This window comes from Crotalus tigris, unplaced genomic scaffold (genome assembly GCF_016545835.1).
Source record: "Crotalus tigris isolate CLP2741 ecotype Arizona unplaced genomic scaffold, ASM1654583v1 scf7180000017585.4430047, whole genome shotgun sequence".
NCBI classification, from domain to species: Eukaryota; Metazoa; Chordata; class Lepidosauria; order Squamata; family Viperidae; genus Crotalus; species Crotalus tigris.
In genome coordinates, this window is record NW_024096493.1 from 3,162,646 (window position 1) to 3,182,455 (window position 19,810).

At 37.2% G+C, this 19,810-nt stretch overlaps 1 protein-coding gene across 2 annotated transcripts in view; it reads right to left on the reverse strand.

Annotated features, from left to right (window-relative positions):
- Positions 1-19,810, reverse strand: part of RORB (RAR related orphan receptor B) — a 150,927-nt gene that overhangs the window by 41,661 nt on the left and 89,456 nt on the right. For both annotated transcript variants that reach the window (XM_039361529.1, XM_039361521.1), the window contains exons 2-3: positions 2,235-2,320; positions 372-513 (exon numbers count right to left, since the gene is read on the reverse strand). In XM_039361529.1, the coding sequence (XP_039217463.1) occupies positions 372-513; positions 2,235-2,320 (228 nt within the window). The remainder of the gene's footprint in view (positions 1-371; positions 514-2,234; positions 2,321-19,810) is intronic.

Genomic DNA, 19,810 nt, shown 5'->3' on the forward strand with positions numbered 1-19,810 from the left:
AGATTAAAGCATTCCCTCAGTTTAATAGACAAATGAGGGGGGCATGGGAAGGGACCTGTTAAATAGCAAATGCTGCATTCTAAAGTCTACTTAAACCAAGGTCTGGCAAATCCCATTACAGTTGTTGAGAAATTTAGCTTAATGCTTATCAGCAATTCTGTTCCAAATTTCCATTGTGACATCTTGTACTTGGATTAATTTTACTCTCTGTTTGACATCATAACCCCTCTAGTTACAAAGCCTTCTTTGGGGAACAGCAGGGATCCATTTCCCCGAACAGAAAGATGCCTTTACTTTGGGAAAGGGAAAACAGACTGCAAGGAAGAACAGTTCCAAAGACTGATCTGTGAATCAGAAAGCCAGGGCTTTACCATCTCGAGACATTCCCAGGGCAAGACACTTCTGCAGTCGGCAGTGTTGGCAGCGATTTCTGTTGGTTCTGTCAATTAAACAGTTTCTCTGCCTTGGGCAGGAATATGAAGCATTGTTTTGCTGACTCCTCCTGAAGAATCCCTAGTGAGGAGAAAAAGAAAGACAGCTAGATCTCTGTATTTAAGGCAGCATCTCAGAACCATCCTTGCAATTAAAATAGTGTCTGGATGTGGTATAATTTTTGAAATTTTGCCAGGTACAGATAAAGTTGGGATAATAATGAATGTCAGCCTTAGTGCTCGAACACAAGTCCCTATTTAGCTACGATACTCTGAATAATGCTAGTCTGCCTGCATTCTCAACTTAATGTTTCTCTCACAGTTGTTGCAAAGGTTAAATTAGGATAATTTTATACACACACTTTCCCCCAGAAGTTCCAAAGATTTTGGAAGGATTGTCAGGATACAAAAGTGAGAAATTAATAGAAAAGGGTTTTTCAGCTATAGGTTAAGAGGTGTGGACTTCAACTCCCAGAATTCCCCAGCCAGCATGGAGTTGAAATCCACACAGCAAAGTTGAGAAACACTAATGTAGAGTAACCAGTTTAACTCAAGAGTTATCTCCAAAATCTCTTGACTGGCAGTGCTCAGTTATACAATCTATAAAAACGATGAAGCTACTATTGTAAATAAAAGGAATACTTTTATTAGCCATATCTTCAGAGTTTCTGGAAAACTTGATATCCTTAGAAAAAAGAAGAAAGGAACAAACATTATGAATAAGGAGATTATGAACGAGGGGATGGTTTTTTAAAACTTTGTGAAGTACTGTTCAAATCTTAACTCTTATTATTCAGAGTTGAATAATATGAGTTGCTAAAATTTTGCAATCTTACATATGCTTACTTGGGAGGAAACTCTGTTCAATAGTATAGACTATGCCAGTGGTGGCGAACCTATGGCATGGGTGCCAGAGGCAGCACTCGGAGCCCTCTCTGTGGGCACACATGTCATTGCCCCAGCCTTGCCTCCACCTGTGACCCCCTCACCAGCAGCCTCCCTGGAGGAGAGTCACCCCTGAGCATGGCCCATGCGGAGCAGTGCAGCCAAGAACATGGCAGCCAGGCAGATATACAAGACTCTGCCCTCACTGCTCCAACATGCACAGTTGATGCTGCGGGGCGTGGGCAGAGGGCGTGGCTCCTGTGGCGCTGCTGGGCTGCCTGGGCGATATGTGGCAGTGACTGGGGGCAGTGAGTGGCCCTGCGGGCAGGCAGGCTGGGGTGGAGTGAGGGTGGGGGCGGGGCAGGGGGTGGGGCAGGGATGGGGCAGGGGCGGGGCCAGTTTTTGGGCACTCGGTCTCTAAAAGGTTTGCCATCGCTGGACTATGCAATGCCTTCTTAAATAGATGTTTCTGCTCCAATTTTATTCAAAACATTTGCTCCCCCCCCACCCAGCAATCTGGTATGGCAAACTGAAATATCCTGCTGTACTGGCAGTTTTTATTTCCCCTGACTAAGCCAAACAGAGGGGAACTCAAGTCTTTTTCATTCAAATGTCATAGTTTTTTTCTCACAATTTGAAATAGGAGCTAGAAGCAAGACTTGAGCTAAAGAGACGTGTGCATTTATATTTGTTGAGAAGCTGTTTTATATTTACAGAGAACATGTTCTTTTTGTGCTACTTGTACATGCCCTCAAACATTTTGGAAAAAATCACATGTATAGTCCTGAGATAAGGGAGAATGGCTGACATTTTTGCACCATTTTGAAAATCCTTGTTGAAACGACTCTCGTTTAATCCAAATATGATGGAAGCTGCCACAGAATGCAGTGATAACACAGACACATAAACATTACATACCTTGCAGCCTTCACAGGTGATGACCCCATAGTGTATTCCAGACGATTTGTCACCACAAATTTTGCATGGTATCACTTCAATTTGTGCTGGAAAAGAAAGAAAGTGTTGGTGCATGTTTCTGCCGTTCTCTCTTTTCCTTAATTTTGCATCATGAAATAGATAGCTGAGGAAGCCCAGCCGGTCACTATGGAATTCTATCCTATAGTGCTGTGAATTCTCAAACACAATTTCACTGTAAATAATGTAGGGTTATTCCAATTTCTTCTTTCAAGCTACTCTTATCTCTCTAGACAGCATGCTCCATAGATTTCATCCTGCATTTACTTGTCTTGCTGATAAGTCTAAATTCTTCTTTTCATAATTACATGACACGAAAATCTATTCTTCTCTATAAATTAGCCTCTTGCCTCTTCTAATAATTTTTCAGGCAGAAATCTAGACTTTTCCTACAGCCCTGGATGACGTGCAGAGAAATAACAACTCTTTTCATTTGCACCTGGCATGGTACAGTTCATATCACTATCGCAATATTGATCCACAATTTCCCCATAAACTATTATAATAGAGATACCAGGTCAGAAAAGACATCAATCTATTTATAAGCTTCTATGAACTTTTAGTCTAACTGCAATGCTATGTATATGGGAAATTAGTGAAATTCCATTTTGCCCACATTTTCTTTTTTTCTTATATATCAATGTGCATTAAAATGACCATCTAAGCATTATCAAGAAAAGGGATAAGGTTTGCATTAAAACCAGCCTATAATAATTTGCCAATTTGGTATAAATTTCAGTATAATGTGATATATAATGATGTAACCATTATATTGTTAGGTTTGGTTTTTGGTCGCCTCTTCTGGTTCCTGAACTTTTCTATCAGTCTCACTGAAGGACTACAGGCGAGTCACTTTTTTCAGTCCAAACCACCACATGACTGGTCTGAGACCCATAGAAAAGTTTAGAAACCTGAAGAGGCCACCAAAAACTAAGCCTAAATCTCTTTCCATGTAAGATTGACCTAAGACATTTTGTGACTGCATTGGTTTTAATGAAAAAGAAATCTTTATACTAGTATCATAATACTGTCCATGCTGACATAAAATTACTCATAGAAACTTAAAAGCCATGGCAGCAACAACATATTTACTCTAAAGTTGGTTCAGGACACTTTTATGAGGCATCTGAATAGAGTTAAGGATATTAAAGAAATATGTGATTTATGAGGCAATAATGAATAGAGTATTCATTCTTCTTCACGGCTAGGGCACAAGAAGAAGAAAAAGAAGAAATGTATACAGGTAGTCCTTGACTTATGACCACAATTGAGCCCAAAGTTTCTGTTGCTAAGTGAATTTTGCTAAGTGAATTTTACCCCATTTTACAATTTTTCTTGCCACGGTTATTAAGCGATTCTCTGCAGTTGTTAAGTTAGTAATATGGTTGTTAAGTAAATCTTGCTTCCCCATTGACTTTGCTTGTCAGAATGTCACAAAAGGTGATCACATGATCCCAGGATACTAGTCAGTTTCCAAGCAGCTGCAATGATTGTAAGTGGAAAAAATTGTCACAAATCACTTTTTTCAATGCCGTTGTTACTTTGAGAGGTCACTAAATGAACTATTGTAAGTCAAGGACTACCTGTATATGCATTACAGAAGATATTATCCATGCAACTTGAATTCAGAAAATTATACGCAAAGCTCCATATATTAAGAACCCATGTGCGCAAAACATTCTATATTAGTGAAAGTTTTGAACAATAACAAATGAATATTTTTCAGAAGGTATATAATAATCAGCTGGATTTCAAGTGATTTGTGCATCCCTATCTGAAATGGTTTCCAATAAGAAAAATTAAATAATGTGTTAGAGAAAATAGCTGGAAGCTAGATTTTCAGCTGTTAACTTTTGATTTTTTTCCCATTTGGGGACTATTTTGTACAAACAGGCATAATTAGACGATAAAGCTCATCACATGAGAATTCTACCCTGTTAAAAAGTCATTTATGCGTCAGCCCTAAGGACTTCAATCAAAGACATTCAAAGGTAATATGGATCAAGGCCCTTTGTGTACATGCTATATAAAGAAGAAATCTCCTGATGCCACGCTTCACCTAATAGACTACTCAAGAAATAACGCCTATTAAAAAAAAAATCCTGTAATTATGCAAGTACATTGCCTGACAATCAGGATGTTTGGGGAAGGTCTATTACTATATAAAATGATCCAGTATAGCAATGATTGCTTTTGGACTAATGCATAAGCAAGAGTCATGCACACATTGTGTATGCACAAATGCATTCATTATGAACAAATGAATTACACACTGGAATCTGGAATATAACAAGAAAGAGGTTTACCAGGAAGAGCTTTAAGAAATGATTGGACAACCGTTTATCTGAAATAATGCTTGAGCAGGGGGTTGGACTAGAAGACCTCCAAGGTCCCTTATAACTCTGTTATACTGTTATTCTGTAAGTCAGTTGTGTTATTTTGTATTCCACAAATACAATACATATGTATACAATACATATTCAAAGCACTATGTAGGTTTTACAGAGTATTGTGAATTTTCTTGAGATAACTCCTAATGTATGGAGATCCATAGATACCAAGCCTTATTTCCTCCAGAGAGGAACTAAAAAGTTCTCTCTTGAGAGTCTCTTATCTCCAGCTCCTACATTAGATATACTGTATGCTCTGATCACATTGGTGCCATCAGACCGATTCTCTCTTTCTTTGAGACACCATAACATCTGAACTTCATTATCTTCAAGTCTCAACCCAGAGAGTCCCATGAATGAAGAGCCAAATGGTTGGCTGAAATGTCTTATATTGCTCTTGACAGGAAATGTCACTATAGTCGTGTTTGCAGCTTTGCAGCATATTTCTATTAATATAGGGACAACTAACGCAACAGAGAAAAGAGAAACAGGCAGGCTTCATGTTTTGCAATCACAAACATATGCTAGGAAATGCAGACAGCAGCATTAGCCTTTTTTCCCCCTAGAAGACTGCAACACAGTTTAAGGCCTTGTAACAGAAACTTGAATCAATTAATGGCTGAAAGAAAAAGAAGTGATTATATTCCAGAAACATCTTGAATTACTGTAATTAACACACAGGGTACTAGGTTTCCTTTGCAGATTTAATGATGGCCAGCATCTCCTACGTCTTGTGGACATTGCAGCTTTCTTTGACAATTGAGAACAAGGTGTCCCTCCAACTCAGCTTTCCCCCATAGAGGTAGGCAAATAATTGATAAATTAGTTTAGCCTATGCTTCTTTCCATTCAGTGGAAATGAAAGGAAAATCCCCTCTTCCAAATTTATCCTAGCAGACACATTTGAAATTTTGTACAAGTTTTGTGGAACGATGGCTTGGCTTATAAAGAAGGGATGCTGAATAGGGATCTTTTTATTGGTGGAATGCAATCTGCTCAGTGGTGGGATTCAAATATGTGAACAACCAGTTCTGTGTGGATGCTGCTTCCGGAAGTTCATTTGGGCCTGGGCAACAAAAAATTAGCTACCAGCTCTGCCAAAGTGGTGCGAACTGGCTGAATCCCACCACTGAATCTGCAGAAATAATAGAGAAGGAACAACATTTTTCTAGTTTTCTTACTGTTGCCTTCTATGTCATCTTATGTAATGTCCCAGATACTCCTGTCTTGTAGTTTATGGTAGGAAAAATGTAAAGCAAAGATACATAACCCAGTCCAGAATCCTGAACTGAATTAAACCATACTGATTAAATTGGATTACTATTTAAACTTTCTTGTCAATCAATAAGACCCAAGCAACTATTACCAACTACAGTTATGAAAAATGCAATGTCATAAACCTGGATGTAAGCACCTAATCATAGGTTTTCATTCATCACTTACTCCCCTTACTCCTTACTGTGACTGGTTCTATAGAGATCTAGATAATTCTTATAAAGAATTCTTTTTATATTTTCCTGCATATCATAACACAGAAAAGGCCAATTTAGATTATACTGTATTAAAATATAGTGCATACTGTTCTATATTATCTTATAAATGGAATGCTGTCCATGCCATTTTTTTTCACTCAAAGCAATATTAATTAATTCAATTTATTAGTTACCAGAGTAAATTTTTATTTATTTATATTTCACATTTCTGAACTGCCCATCTCCCTCAAAGGACTGTGGGTGGTGTATAATAAAACATCAAAATATAGAAACAGTATATAAATATTAAAATGTTGGAGTTAAAATTTTAAAATTAAAAATGTGAAAATAATAAAATATTTAATGAGGCAAGAATAATTAAACCCTGTTCAAAATTAGTTGACAAAGGCATGGGGAAAGTCTCTAGTTATCTAAGGATATTTTGGATATCTAAGGAGGATTTGAGCAGGCACAGCTAAAATGATATTTCCTGTCCTTTCAGGTAGACAAAATTCAAAGATTTAAAAAGTGCCAATATTGTAAAAAGTAACAAGCTAAAATATTTGGAGACTAAAGAATCTTTATTTGGTGCCCCAAAGGAAAAAAAATTAGAAAGCCTCTCTTGAGAGACATTCCATTTCCTACATTCTACCCCAGTATATTAAAACATATTAATTTGTTTTTACATAACTGAAAATTAAATGAAAACATTTTCACTAAATGCAAAATATTTTCAATTTTTATTTGCAGGAAACCTTATTTCCTTTTTTTGGTACAATATACAGCAAAGTTGTATATATACAGTATTCTCACAGACATAACCTACATATAAACTATTATTTTGCATATGAAACTATACTGATGATACCTAGTTTGACAATGAAACATCTGCAAGAAAACCACCAAGCTCAGAGAGCACAAAGGACCGCAGGGTTTAACCCTGAGCTACATATATTCTCTTCTGTTGATGACAAATCTATAGTATAAAATAATGGGTAGAAAATGCAAACTCAGCACTTGCCTTTGTTTTTGGCACAGCTGATTTTCAAACATTTCCACAAAATGAAAAGTTTATTTGAAAAATGAACTCTGAATTTAGAAGACTTTTTTCCCCCTTTTCCTATTCTTGAACCTTTTATGGGAAGCTTCACCTGAACTGATCCAAATCTGGCATTTTATTAGATTACACTAAGATTAAGTAGATGATCAATTCTATTTCATTAAATAAGAAAGTGATATATCACCATGCATAAGCCCTTTTGGATAGCAGAAGAAAGTGTCTCTTCCCTCAGAACTTACTTTATCTATTTATTTAAAATATAAAAGACTTTTGAAAATCTTATACTGTATGTGCTTCTCTTATGTCATTTAATTCTTTGACAGTTTTCTTTTATTCCAGATCAGACTAGTATGCTTTTTTTTTAATCCAAGAAAGATTTTCGTCCTAATTTTGGGAAAGGTAGATCTGATTTATCATTTCAAAATGCAGTAGCAATTTCTCATTAATTAAGTCTTTGTTTGCAAGCTAGGGCAATCAAATAACAAGGGTTCAAGAATGAAACAAACAGTTTCTTGAATCAAATTAAGCACTTTCCATATTCTGAATTGTTAGAATACAATTGTAACAGCAGACTTTAGAGATAACAAAATGGAAGAGAAATAAGTATGAAAAAAAATAGAACGCTGTTTGACACAATTTATCGCCATTTAAGGTTTCCTGTAAAAATGTTTTGATAGGAGTCTTCACTGACAAATTACAAAGTAAAAGTGGATATGGTGGCCTATCACAGGGGTTCCTAACCTCCGGTTCATGGACCAGTACCAGGCTGCGGCATGCCAGCAACCAGTCCGCACAAACAAGTAAAGCCCCATCCGTGGGATGCAGGCAGCACACAAAACCACACACCCTCCAGTCTGCAGAAAAACCTCTCTCCATGGAACCAGTCCCTGGTGCCCAAAAGGTTGCAGACCTCTGGCCTATCACATTTTGTAAAATGAAGAAGCAAAAAGGAGAAAAACACACCCACTGCTGGAGTCTGCTGAACATATGTGAGCAGCAGAATTGTTCACAAGCAACACTTTAAATGTTTTTGGTACATCTTTTTTTTTTTTTTTTGTCATTTAACATAGTATGATTTGTTCAGGGAGGCGGGAAGAGGGAAATCTAACCAGAACTGTTTGCAGACAAGCAGATGTTAACTGTTTGGGATTAAATGGTTCTGCCAGAAATTTTTGTTTTATTCAAACAGCCCTAAGCTGCAATCCTGAACATTCTGCTTCCTAGGAGCAAGCTCTATTAAACACAGAAAGATTTATTTTCAAGTAAACAAGGATAGGATTGCAGAATACTCTTACACTTACATGTAGTTGCAATTTAAACGCTTATCAAAACTGAGCTAATATGCTCTGTGATACTTTGGATACATTTTATAACAGGAAATGGTTTGGAATGAGCTAATTTTTCCCAGAGTTTCAGAGACTAATTTCTGCTGTAATCATGTAAAATAATATTGGCTTTATTATATTGGTCAACAACAATAAAGTTTATTACTACCTACTGTTGCTGGTTTTATTTGAACAATTAAACATATATTGTTATGTTTCTTCTTCTGAAACTGATCGTTCCTAAATGTGATTAACTTATGATTGTGTAGCTTGTCAATTCCCTTATGTAGGCTAGTTCTATGATTTCCTAATATAAATTCACATTTTGTTACATATTTCTCAGTGTAGGAATTGCAGCATTTTGATACCAAAATCTACATCTTAAATTCATCTTGAAAATAAGTTATCAATGCTCACCCCTCAGAATTGGTAAAATATGATCTAACATGCAGTAATTAGCAACCTAATTGCTACTTTTTGCATCAATAGAAATGTATTATTTATTCAGGAGGATAGACAGCCATTGTGATGTCTAAACAGGATATAATTAGGTGTAATAAATCAAAACTATGCAGAACAAAATGTAGCTGTACAAATATAATTCTCGCCATCATGACTATTAACAATCCAGAACCAGTATGGGATCAGGTAGTACTTCCAAGCTCAAAATCTTTTAGGAGTATGACTGTTTCACAATATGTTAAATCTCAGAGTTTGAACCGGTCTGGATACTGATCAACATCATTTATATTTTCAATCTCTAGCTCATCACATCTCCATGATCAAACTTGTGTAATCCTAGTGCCTCAATTCTGGAATATAATAAGGGAAAATTATTTCTAAGATGAAAGAACAGAATGTTAAATAGAACAACTGGCAGAAACAATTTTGCCTTAATTTCCCACGAAGACCAAACACCTATACCATTTTTCTCCAATTCACCACTTCCAGAAGTATTGGAGCTTCTGTTTCTAAAGTCTCAGCACATACTCCCATCACATCTGAAGGAAACACATTGAAAAAGACTGGCCTAAAGATCATTCACTGTATACTGATAGCTCTATCATGGGCTGAATTAGGATGTCCCAGTGAATTATTCCTTGCCTCGTTGACCTTATTTGCTTCAAGGATACTGATGGATACCTGCATTCAGCAAAAGTTTTAATAATTCTATTCATTTTCAAAGGACACCTCTGGCCCACGTATGACCCAAATAACTTCATCTTCTGGTCTAGCAAAATGGCCGAGGTTTGGATATGATGATAACATCAGTGGGCCTCCCAATCAATTCTTAGAATATCTGTCCTTAAAAAAATAAGATTCAAGAGAAGTCAAGCCCTTTTAATTCAAGTCTCCCTGTCAGAAATACTGATTGCTTGGTAAAAATGCAGATTTTAAAAATATCATGACAAGATAGCTCATAGTATTTTGATACACACACCAGGAACCATGTTTATACCACATTTAGCTTGTAATGGGGTGATTTTCCTTCAGCATTTGTTATCACTGTGGGAGACTGCCTTCCTTGCAAAGTCTTTTTATGTAGCAGGCTTAGTTGTAGTCACTTTACCTCAGGAAGAAAAGTAGAGACTAGAAAAGATACCAGAAAATCTGCCTTACAAGAAAAGGTTGCAATATTTTGTTTAAAAAAATGACAAATAAAAGTTAATATAATAAATATATAAGATTATGCATGGTATAGAGAATGTATATGAAAAGGGCTTTTTTCCTTTCTCAGAATTCTAGAATCTGAGACAAAGTGAATGATGGGCAATAAATGATATTTGGTAGATTTATGGAACACAATGTTATCCACAGCCGCTTATAATGATGTTACCAATGTTATCAATTATAATGATGTTCAAAGGTAACATAGACCTTATTTCATACCCGCTTTGAGCAGATATTTGGTTAGTAGCTACTGGTTTAATCCAGTGGGCTCTTTTTATGTTCTTAACCCAGTGAAACCAAAGGAACTTTGCAGAATTGTGAGGATATTTATATTTTTCTACAGGACAGGCAGAACTGAGTGTCGAAGCAATAATCACCATCTATGATACTGATTATCAGGCCTTCTTTGGGAGTTTGTCTGATAATGGCTTACAATTCCAAGATTTCAAATTAATCCATTGCTAAATGTGATACAGAATTGTAAAGAAAATAAACAAAGAAAAAAGGGAAAAACCAGGTATCAGTAATAATGTTGTTTGATTTTTTATGAAAAGTCTGCAATGGGCTTTATATATTTCTGTATAAAGTAAAAGGAAGACATTTTATAAAGCAGAAAGGAAACAGAATGGCTGACAATATGTCATGCAGGAATTCTAATATCTGTGTATTTAAAATGGTCATTGTAGATTCAATTGGAGTTAAACTGTAGTGTAACATTGAAGACATTGTTTATTTAAAAGAACAGCTCACTTTTGCATCACAAAAATAATCATTCTGTGGAGAGTTCTGTATACAGTTTTTAGTTTGGAATTGGATTTTTTTTTTTTTACAAGTGAAACTGAATAATAGCTTCCATCATGAAAGAGAATATATCCCCTTGGACAAAAACTATAGAGAATAAACTTATCTATTTATAGAACCTTATCTGATCTCATGTGTTTGGAGTAATAAATGGTAATACTTCTTAGGCTCATATTTACCACGCTATGATAGTTATATTTGGGTCCACTGAAATCCTTTTGAAAATGCATCCATAACTCATATAAGAACCCTTTCTTAGTAGCATCCAGTGCACAACATAAAAAAACAGCATCTTGTAGGATCATTATTTATATCATTATTTTGAAAAACAGATCAAAATATAAGAGAATGACAGCTGGTGAAGTGCTGCTGAAATAAAATATGACAGATAAGAAGAAAAGACCAAAATTCAAAGAGTTTTTCTTCTTCCTTTGGATGGCACAGTCCAAGTCACATTAAAATTGCTTTAAAGCAACTTGTCAATCTGAAACTGGGATCTATTGTATTTCTTTGGATCCAGACCAAGGGTGCAGTTTTCTTAAGGCCAAAGGCTGTGCTTAGCCTTTGAATGGCCAGGGGCCACACTCCAAAAAGAATGCTCAGCCAGAAAAAAGCAAAACAAACAAATTGGAATAAATTTAATTTAACCTTAAGGAAAGCATGCATTATATTGGCAGGATTTCATTTGTTTATAGGTGATAAAATTAACATCTATCAGAATGTGTGAAAAAATATCTGGTCTGTTTAATAACAAACCTACGGGATATAATGTATAGAAAGGTAAAGAAATATTATTATTATTATTATTATTATTATTATTATTATTATTATTATTAATAATAATACAAAGACCTGCAAAAAGAAGCAGGCACCAAGCAGGCAATTTGGTGCGATCCCAAAACATCTGGAGTATTGCTTTGTATACCACTGGTATTGACAAAAATCAACATTAGTCAATTGCAAAAGACAGCATTGCATGGAACAGCTTACATCCTGCAGCAGTACCTTTAACACCATCAGACAACAATATCAGTCTGTCCCAGGTTGTTGGGAAGTACTCGACAGATGGACAAAAATGCCAAATACAGTCCAAACAACTGCCTGACTATTCTATAAACCATCATAATAATTCAACAATGTTGAAGGCTGTGGATAGACAAGAAACAATTTAAAACTGATTTGTAAATTGGAAGAACAAGCCAATGCATAATGAAATACTTTAAGGATATAGAATGGAAAGCCAATAAAAAATTCACTTGGAGCTAGTTAAGATCAGAGGTGTTAAAAAAAAGAAATGGAAGGCTTTATTTTAGTGGCTCAAGAACAAGATTTGCCAACTAATTGCATGAAAATTCAGCATATAACAAACTACAGGAAATGTTGCCTTCATAGAGAAAAGAATGAAACAATTGATCATTTGATCAGTGGCTGATCTATAAGCAGTGTCATGACCAAGTTGCCAAAATTATTCATTGGAAACTTTATTGGAAGTTGAATTTAAATTTTACAAAAACTTCAGGGAACATCAAGTAGAGAAGGCTTTGGAAAATGAGGCAAGTTAAGATCTTATGAGACTTTAAAATCCAGACAGACACTTGGTTTACAACACGCCTGATATAACAGTCATTGAAAAGAAGCAGGTCTGGTTCATTGATGTTGCTATTCCATGTGATGCTAGCATTAATAGAAAACAACTGGAAAAAAATTCTGGAACTTGCAAATGAAAGTTGGGCATTTATGGAAAAAGAAATCTTTAGATTGTGAATCTAACTGTAGATTACTCAAAATAACAACAGTTTCAGTTACACTGTAAATAGTTAATCTACTTCACATGATGTGTGGGTGTGAAAACACTTCAAAGAGTCTTCTGCTTTCGCCAGGGAGAAAACTTAACGACAAAAAAGGAAAAAAAAATGATAAAGTACACAAACCCAGATGCTCCACATTTGAGAAGCTTTTCAGATAGATTTACTGTACCTGGTCACTCATTCTGAAAATAGCTGCACTTTGGGTTTTGACAATACAGATATCCTCAATTACCATCCACATTTGAAACTGATTACTTGGTCATTAAATAAGGTAGTAGCTAAGAGATGCCACTGCTGTACTTATGAACTCTGTTCAGCTTTGCAGACTTGCAAAGATTTTAAATGCAAGGATAGGTTTCCCAGTTATTTTTTTCCCTCAGTTTTTAACTCTGAATAGTTGCTAAATGAGGCAGTCACTAAATGATGACTACTTTTATCAGTAATTTATACTTAATACCTTTTCTAGTAATGATTACCTTATCACAGAAATATTCATATGATTAATAATTTAGCTATTGTGCAACCAACTTCCACACGCAAGGTGTTAAGTGAGCTGCCTACCAGTCAGAGCTCATTTTTCAATTAAAGCACTGCTGCTTCATACCTTTTACTGATGTGGCTGCCTAGCTACACAAGAGCCTCTTCTCCCACCCACAAAACTGCACTGAAGAATTTTACATATTTTATTCAAGTTGAGAGCACCTTTCTAAGTACTTTTCAGAAAGCAATGGATATCTTCTTCAAAACCACCTGATTTACATAGAAATCATTCAGGGTTCCCTATCCTTCCCTGCTTTTGTCAGAGAGAAGAAGTTCCTAGAGAGGATCAATTCTCACAGATAGGCCGGCTGCAACCCTCTCAAATTAATGTGATTTTTTGTTACTGAACTCATAGCCACAGATAGGACCATACTGGGTAGATTGAGCAGAAATATACCCCAGCAAATATGATCGGGCAGAGATTCTCAATTCATCTTAAGGCAACAATAAAAAAAGAATAAAATATACTGTTTTAGTGAAATAAAAAATTCTTGACCAATGAGCAAACTCAGCCTTATCAATAACTCAGCAATAGTTAATAAAACAGGAAAGGCAACAGGGTCCTTCTGAAGAATCCAGATATCATTCCAGGGTTTCTACAAGTCCATTTTTCAAGACAAAAGTGACCAGTCCATAATTAGAGAAGACTCCTAGTACCTTCATTTGCATTCCTAGGAGATTAGCAGCCTATTTTCCCCATTTTAATCCTTAGAACCTCCACTCTTCCCCCATAAAAGGCCACCAAAAGCCACATCCAATGAAGCCCCTCTGTCCCCCAAACAAAAAAAGATTTTCCTATCCCTCCTCAGCTTGATATCTGGGAACAAGGAAGCCCTCCCATTTGAAGCTTTCTAAACTTCCTTCATCCAGATTTGGAAAATAAACTGTGGCTGCCTTAATATTTACCCCAAACTAACCCGAATTCCAGAAATGTGGTTTTACAGCTGATTGGCTGTAGCTGCGCGTACCCATCCTGGGCTCCTACCCAGCTCACTTGCTTGCGCTTCGCTGGAAAACATGCTGCTTTTTAATTTAGCAGAAGTGCCAGGATCAGCGCTGGGCTACAGCTCCTGGGCTCCTGCCCAGCTCACTCGCTGGCTAACTCAATCTGAAAACATGTGCTTGCTCGCCCTTCCCCCAAAACATTTGCTTGCTCGCCCTTCCCCCAAAAACATGCTGCTTGCTCACTCACCCTTCCTCCAAAAACAGGCCACTCGCTCTCCTCTCCTCACTGCTTCAGTAAGAAAAGCCTCTTCTCTTTTTGGTCTGCCCCCTTTATACCTTCTCTTCTCTCCACCCTCCTCCTCCTTTTCTCTTCTGGGTGCACCGGAAGCTCCAATTATCATGTTGCCACGTGGCAGATCATGGGGATTCTGCCAAGTTCTGCAGCTCCAGCTGATCTCCAGGTCTGTGCGGCTCCGCTTTAACTGGTTCCCTCCCCCACTACAATTAGCTAGGGCTCACATACCACCAGCCAGGTGCTAAAGTACCACTGGTGGTACACGTACCACTGGTTGAAAAGCCATGGACTAGAAGACCTCCAAGATCCCTTTCCATCCCTATGATTCTATGTTCTAATGTAACTACTTAGACCAATCTCTGAAGTTTTCTTGGCAACATTTTTTGAAGTGTTTTGCCACTGCCTCAGAGGTGAGACTGAATGACTGGCCCAAGGTCACCCAGCTGGCTTTGTGCCTAAGGTGGCACTAGAATTCACAATCTCCTGTTTTCTAGCCCTGTGCCTTAACTACTACATCAAACTTGCTCTCAGGATTATCCGTTGCATATTTATTAATTTTCTTCTTCTGCATATTATAAACAGTAATTTGATGACAATTTCTGGAAGATTCTGGAGGCTACTGTCAAAATTCTGGAAACTTAGTTTATACTCCCCATTAACTTTTTCAAAAATATAACATGCAGTGAAATGGCTTAGTGCTCTTCTTGTAATGACCTTTAGTGCCAGGGGATAAAAGAAACCCCAAGATCTCAGTGCAGTTCCTAACTTTCTGCATCTCTGAAATGCAAACCTCTTCCATATCAACTATTCACTGAAATGGGATGGAAGAACCTTAATCCAAAATCCTATACAGGCAGATTTTAATACATATCTATATTATTACTTAAAATACTAGTGGACGGCAAGAGAAAGTGGCTGCATGTTCATCTGGCATGGCTATACTCTAGCTTACTATCCATTCACAGCCTCATATTTCCTTGGACCTAATGATTTCTTATCAAGCAGCTGAAAAGATTCAGAGGCTGTGATAATAGGTGTCCTTGTAAGAATAACTTCAGCAGCCACTGTAAATTCAAGATTACCACTGAACCCATGTCAAGCAGTGGCATTTTGGCAGTATGCGATAATGCAACCTTATTTGGTGCAACTTTTACTGATACATCCCAAAAGGGCAAGGGAACTTTTAAAAAAATCCATAGCTATTTGACTCAATTCTTCCTCCTTTTCCATTAATAAGAGCTGGACAACATAGTATGCAAAGGAAACATTTTATTTTGGTGATGTGGAATATATATTTATGAAATAAATATGTGTGTGTGTGTGTGTGTAGTTGCACAAGGAAGAATCCCTCCCCCCCCCAGTACTGCAATTACCTGGAAACCTTATAACAAAATTCTCTCTTTTCTATCTCTGTTTCTACAATCTAATCATTTAATTGGCGGTTAGTAAAGTCTGAAGTGAAAATAATAGTCTTTTAAATACCTGGAAATGAAAAGCAAATTAAGTTAGCACAGTGTAAGAGCCAAGTAATGATATCATGTCAGTTCTGCTTTATACAGTTTAATCTTTAAAGTGTGTGTACAGAAAAAGGATATGTCAGTAAGAAAATTGTCGACTTCAAGTGAATCTGTTTCTCCATCCCAGCAAAAAGGGATTATTACTAGGAACAGCAGCGTTTTTTACTTGGAATGTATCTCAAATGCCACCACTAACATGCTAGTTAGTGTGGATTTAAAGATTTCCCTTTTGCCCGTCACTCTCAAGTGTCAGCAACCCAGGATGAAAATTTGCCAGCTTGGGAAATAGTTCTGCCTGAGAAGCCAATTTTAGCTGCCATGCTTTACAATATATGAGAAAGCACAGAGACACCAACAAAATAAAATAAGAGGAAAACATGGGAATTGCTACATTGGATCATTCTGTTCAGGGGGATTCTTCAGGCCCTTGCCCAGAAGATGATATACTGCTGATGACAAAATTACTGGCTTATGATAGCAAGGTTGTGGTCATCTGCAAGATTCAATTTCTGACATAGATATTTATAGTCCTGCTGCCACAGACAAATATCCTGGACTCTTCTTATGTCAGAGAAAAATGATCAGGGGTTGAATGTGCAAGCTCTTGCACATGCTACTTTTATAAAAGATGAGTGATGATAAGTAACACCTTGCCCAAATTCAAAGATGGGTGCTCAGAAAAGTAATGATATATTTAACTCTCTTCAACTTCAAGTGAAGGAATCTTCATTTATAAGTCACCTTCACTATAAAGGTGGAATTGTCAAAAGCTTTAAACACCTTGGTCTGTGATTGATATAGTGCTTGCCACAGCTCAACAGATTCTCTAATGGTCTTTTCGCTTCTGTTCTTTAACACAGATCTCCAAATTTGTGCATAATGGTTTACATCCCCAAAAATCCTCTGAGCTTTATATACAAATGTCCATTAATTCAGTTCCTAGAACATTCTTCCCACTGGGTAGTGATTTGGGGGGGGGGAATCCTGAAAAGTAGAAGAGAAGAAATTATTTGTCTGCTTCATTAGAAATAAAGTTTTCACATGAAAAATGAGTTTCACATTTTGAAAGGGAACGCAGCCAATTGCTTCAGGCAAATTGATGGAAAAGAAAGAGAAACCTTTCAGCTCTTTAACCAATGTCTTAACAGTCTAGTCTGTTTTTGCAATTTTCTGATATCCCTATTACAGACTTGATTTCTGTCTTTCTTTATTACAGTGCTTATTCTGTCATTATTTTATGGTGATAGTTATAAAACTGAATCAACATTATAATAAGAAAACCATTCCATCAACCCACAGCAAGGGCACTCATATTAAAAACATATGAAAAGGAATCTCAAAACAATATGAGTCCTCAAAATTCCAAGGAACAGCAACAACGAAAGGAACAAGCCCTCCATCCCAAAGTCACAGAGGAACAGGACAGTTTCAACTGGCCTTCTTGAGGACTATTCATTTGGGCAGCCTGAACCACTGGGGACAGACTGTTCTATAAGAATGGGGCAGCAGCCCAGAAGATCTGCCACATACTTTTTTTGGAGGGAGAAGATCCAAAGCATCCCTGTCTTGAGAAGAAAGCATGGGACAAATTCCCTTTAGGGAAGACATCCCTGTAGGGCTTGATAGATCAGATCCAGCAAACTGTCCCACTTAGTTCCCTTCAAATGTTCTGGGACAATATGTTTTAAAGGCACCAATTTCTAATCAGCTGAACAATTGTGCAGAATATGCACAACTGCATTTTTTGATTATTTTCCTTGCTATGCAGTGTATTTTTCTAACCTAGAAGCATAAGAGAAAATTTCAGATCTAGAAATTTTTTTGTAATGATGTCACTCCTCTCCTCTCCTCTAAAAAATTCTTCTGTCTTTATAAGCAAATGTTTTTTTTTTCCGATAAGGTTTGCAAAATGTGATGTTCAAAGTGCATCACTTCCATCACTTCTGCTTCACATTCCACCTATTTATTAACCAGATTAATAAATCATTTGCTACAAAAAAATTATTTTATGGCTTATTCAAACCACCTGTGTCTCTTATAATATCCATGCTTTTATTTAATTAATAGCATCAACACATTTAAGTATCTTATATTTGAGCTCGTCCCTATTGTTATATGAGCCACTTTCTTTGCAGAGATAACTAGCAGCTTATAAGCATTTTTTTTTGCAGATTTACAGTCCAGGTTTCTTCACTCCTTGGTTGCACCCTATTCAGAACTGAAAAATCCAGATATAAGGCATTATAAATTCTCTTTTCAATAGGAGTCAATAGACAAATGTTTCAACTTGCCACCACTGTTCAACTGTGTTTATATAAATGAGATCTGACATTACCTCGCTAACCATTGATGCATCAAAGATACTTATGAGATATTCTTATAAATAAGCTCTGCAAGTTTTAATGCATTTTTTTTTTTTTTAGAAATTCAAGTATTTTATTCTGGATCATTTCATTATGTTTGCCCACACAATGAAATACATTGAACTAGATAGTTAATAAACATCCATGTATAGTGCTTTAAAACCTGTGAAATTTTACTTTACGACCTGGAAATGTATAGCCTTTAGAAAACTGGATACTTCATATTGGCACTTCACTTTGACATTTTTTTCACCAAACAGAACCATTGAAATTCACAAAGGATGCAGTAATACTTTCAGAGACTAGACACACAAGGCCATAGCATTAGGCTTGCTGTATACACAAAATGGAAATTGCAAAATCTTCTTTTGCATAAGAACATGACTGACATGAATTAAGGCCATTTGGCTTTGTAATACCATTTGCTTTACATTAAACTTGTTGAGTCCGTCGCGAAATGGTAAGACACGAGAAGCAGTTGTAGTTCTCAGGAAACCTTTATTCTTCAGTTCAGCTTACATTGGAATATGGCGGCAACGCCTAAAACTCTCGGCCTCCTTTTATAGGCCTTTCCCGGGTCAATCTGCTACTTTTGGCGCACCAGAACCCGCGCATGTGCACATGTACTGGCGACAGCCTGTCTGGTCCCGGGCAGCTTGCACCTGCCCGGGACCGCCTGCAATGCCCCGAGCCTGCTTGCAAGGCTCAGGACATAACACCCCTTTCCCCCGGGCTAAAACTACGACCAATGCCATAATAATACACAACCCACTCTTAGTACAATGCTCTGCTCCCCCAATGTTCGGAGTTCCCCCCGTTTCCATTGCCTTAATGTTTCTACCTTCCTACTGGCTCTGTTTAGCCAATAGTGTTATGTAATTTTCTAAGTACTTAGGAGATTTCCTTGCTCTCTGTGACCTCCTAAGCTCTGGGTGTCTGATAGGTACCCCCTGACTGAGGGTTGATGTGTGCCTGTTTCCCTTGTTATGCCTTGGTGACTCCCAAGGACTGTGCTCCAATGCCTGGCCTGCTTGCTTGCCCACCGGGCTCATCAGGCCAGGGCTTCTTCCAGTGTATGACCTGGTTGTCTAGCCTAGCTGTAGGCTCTCTGGCCCTTCTAAGTGACTGTCACTGTTGGACATTTCTGTAGAACCTCCTTGGTCCATCCAAGACCTGTCAGGAGGCTGTCTATCCCCTGAATCCCATTCTGTGTCCGGGCTTGTGTGGGTTTCAGTACTGTCCCAAAACTCAGTTGTCCCCTGAGTGTAGTCAGAGGTGTTGTAGTCGGGATTTGGTTCCTCAACCACCTCCCTGTGTGTTTGCCCCCTTCTAG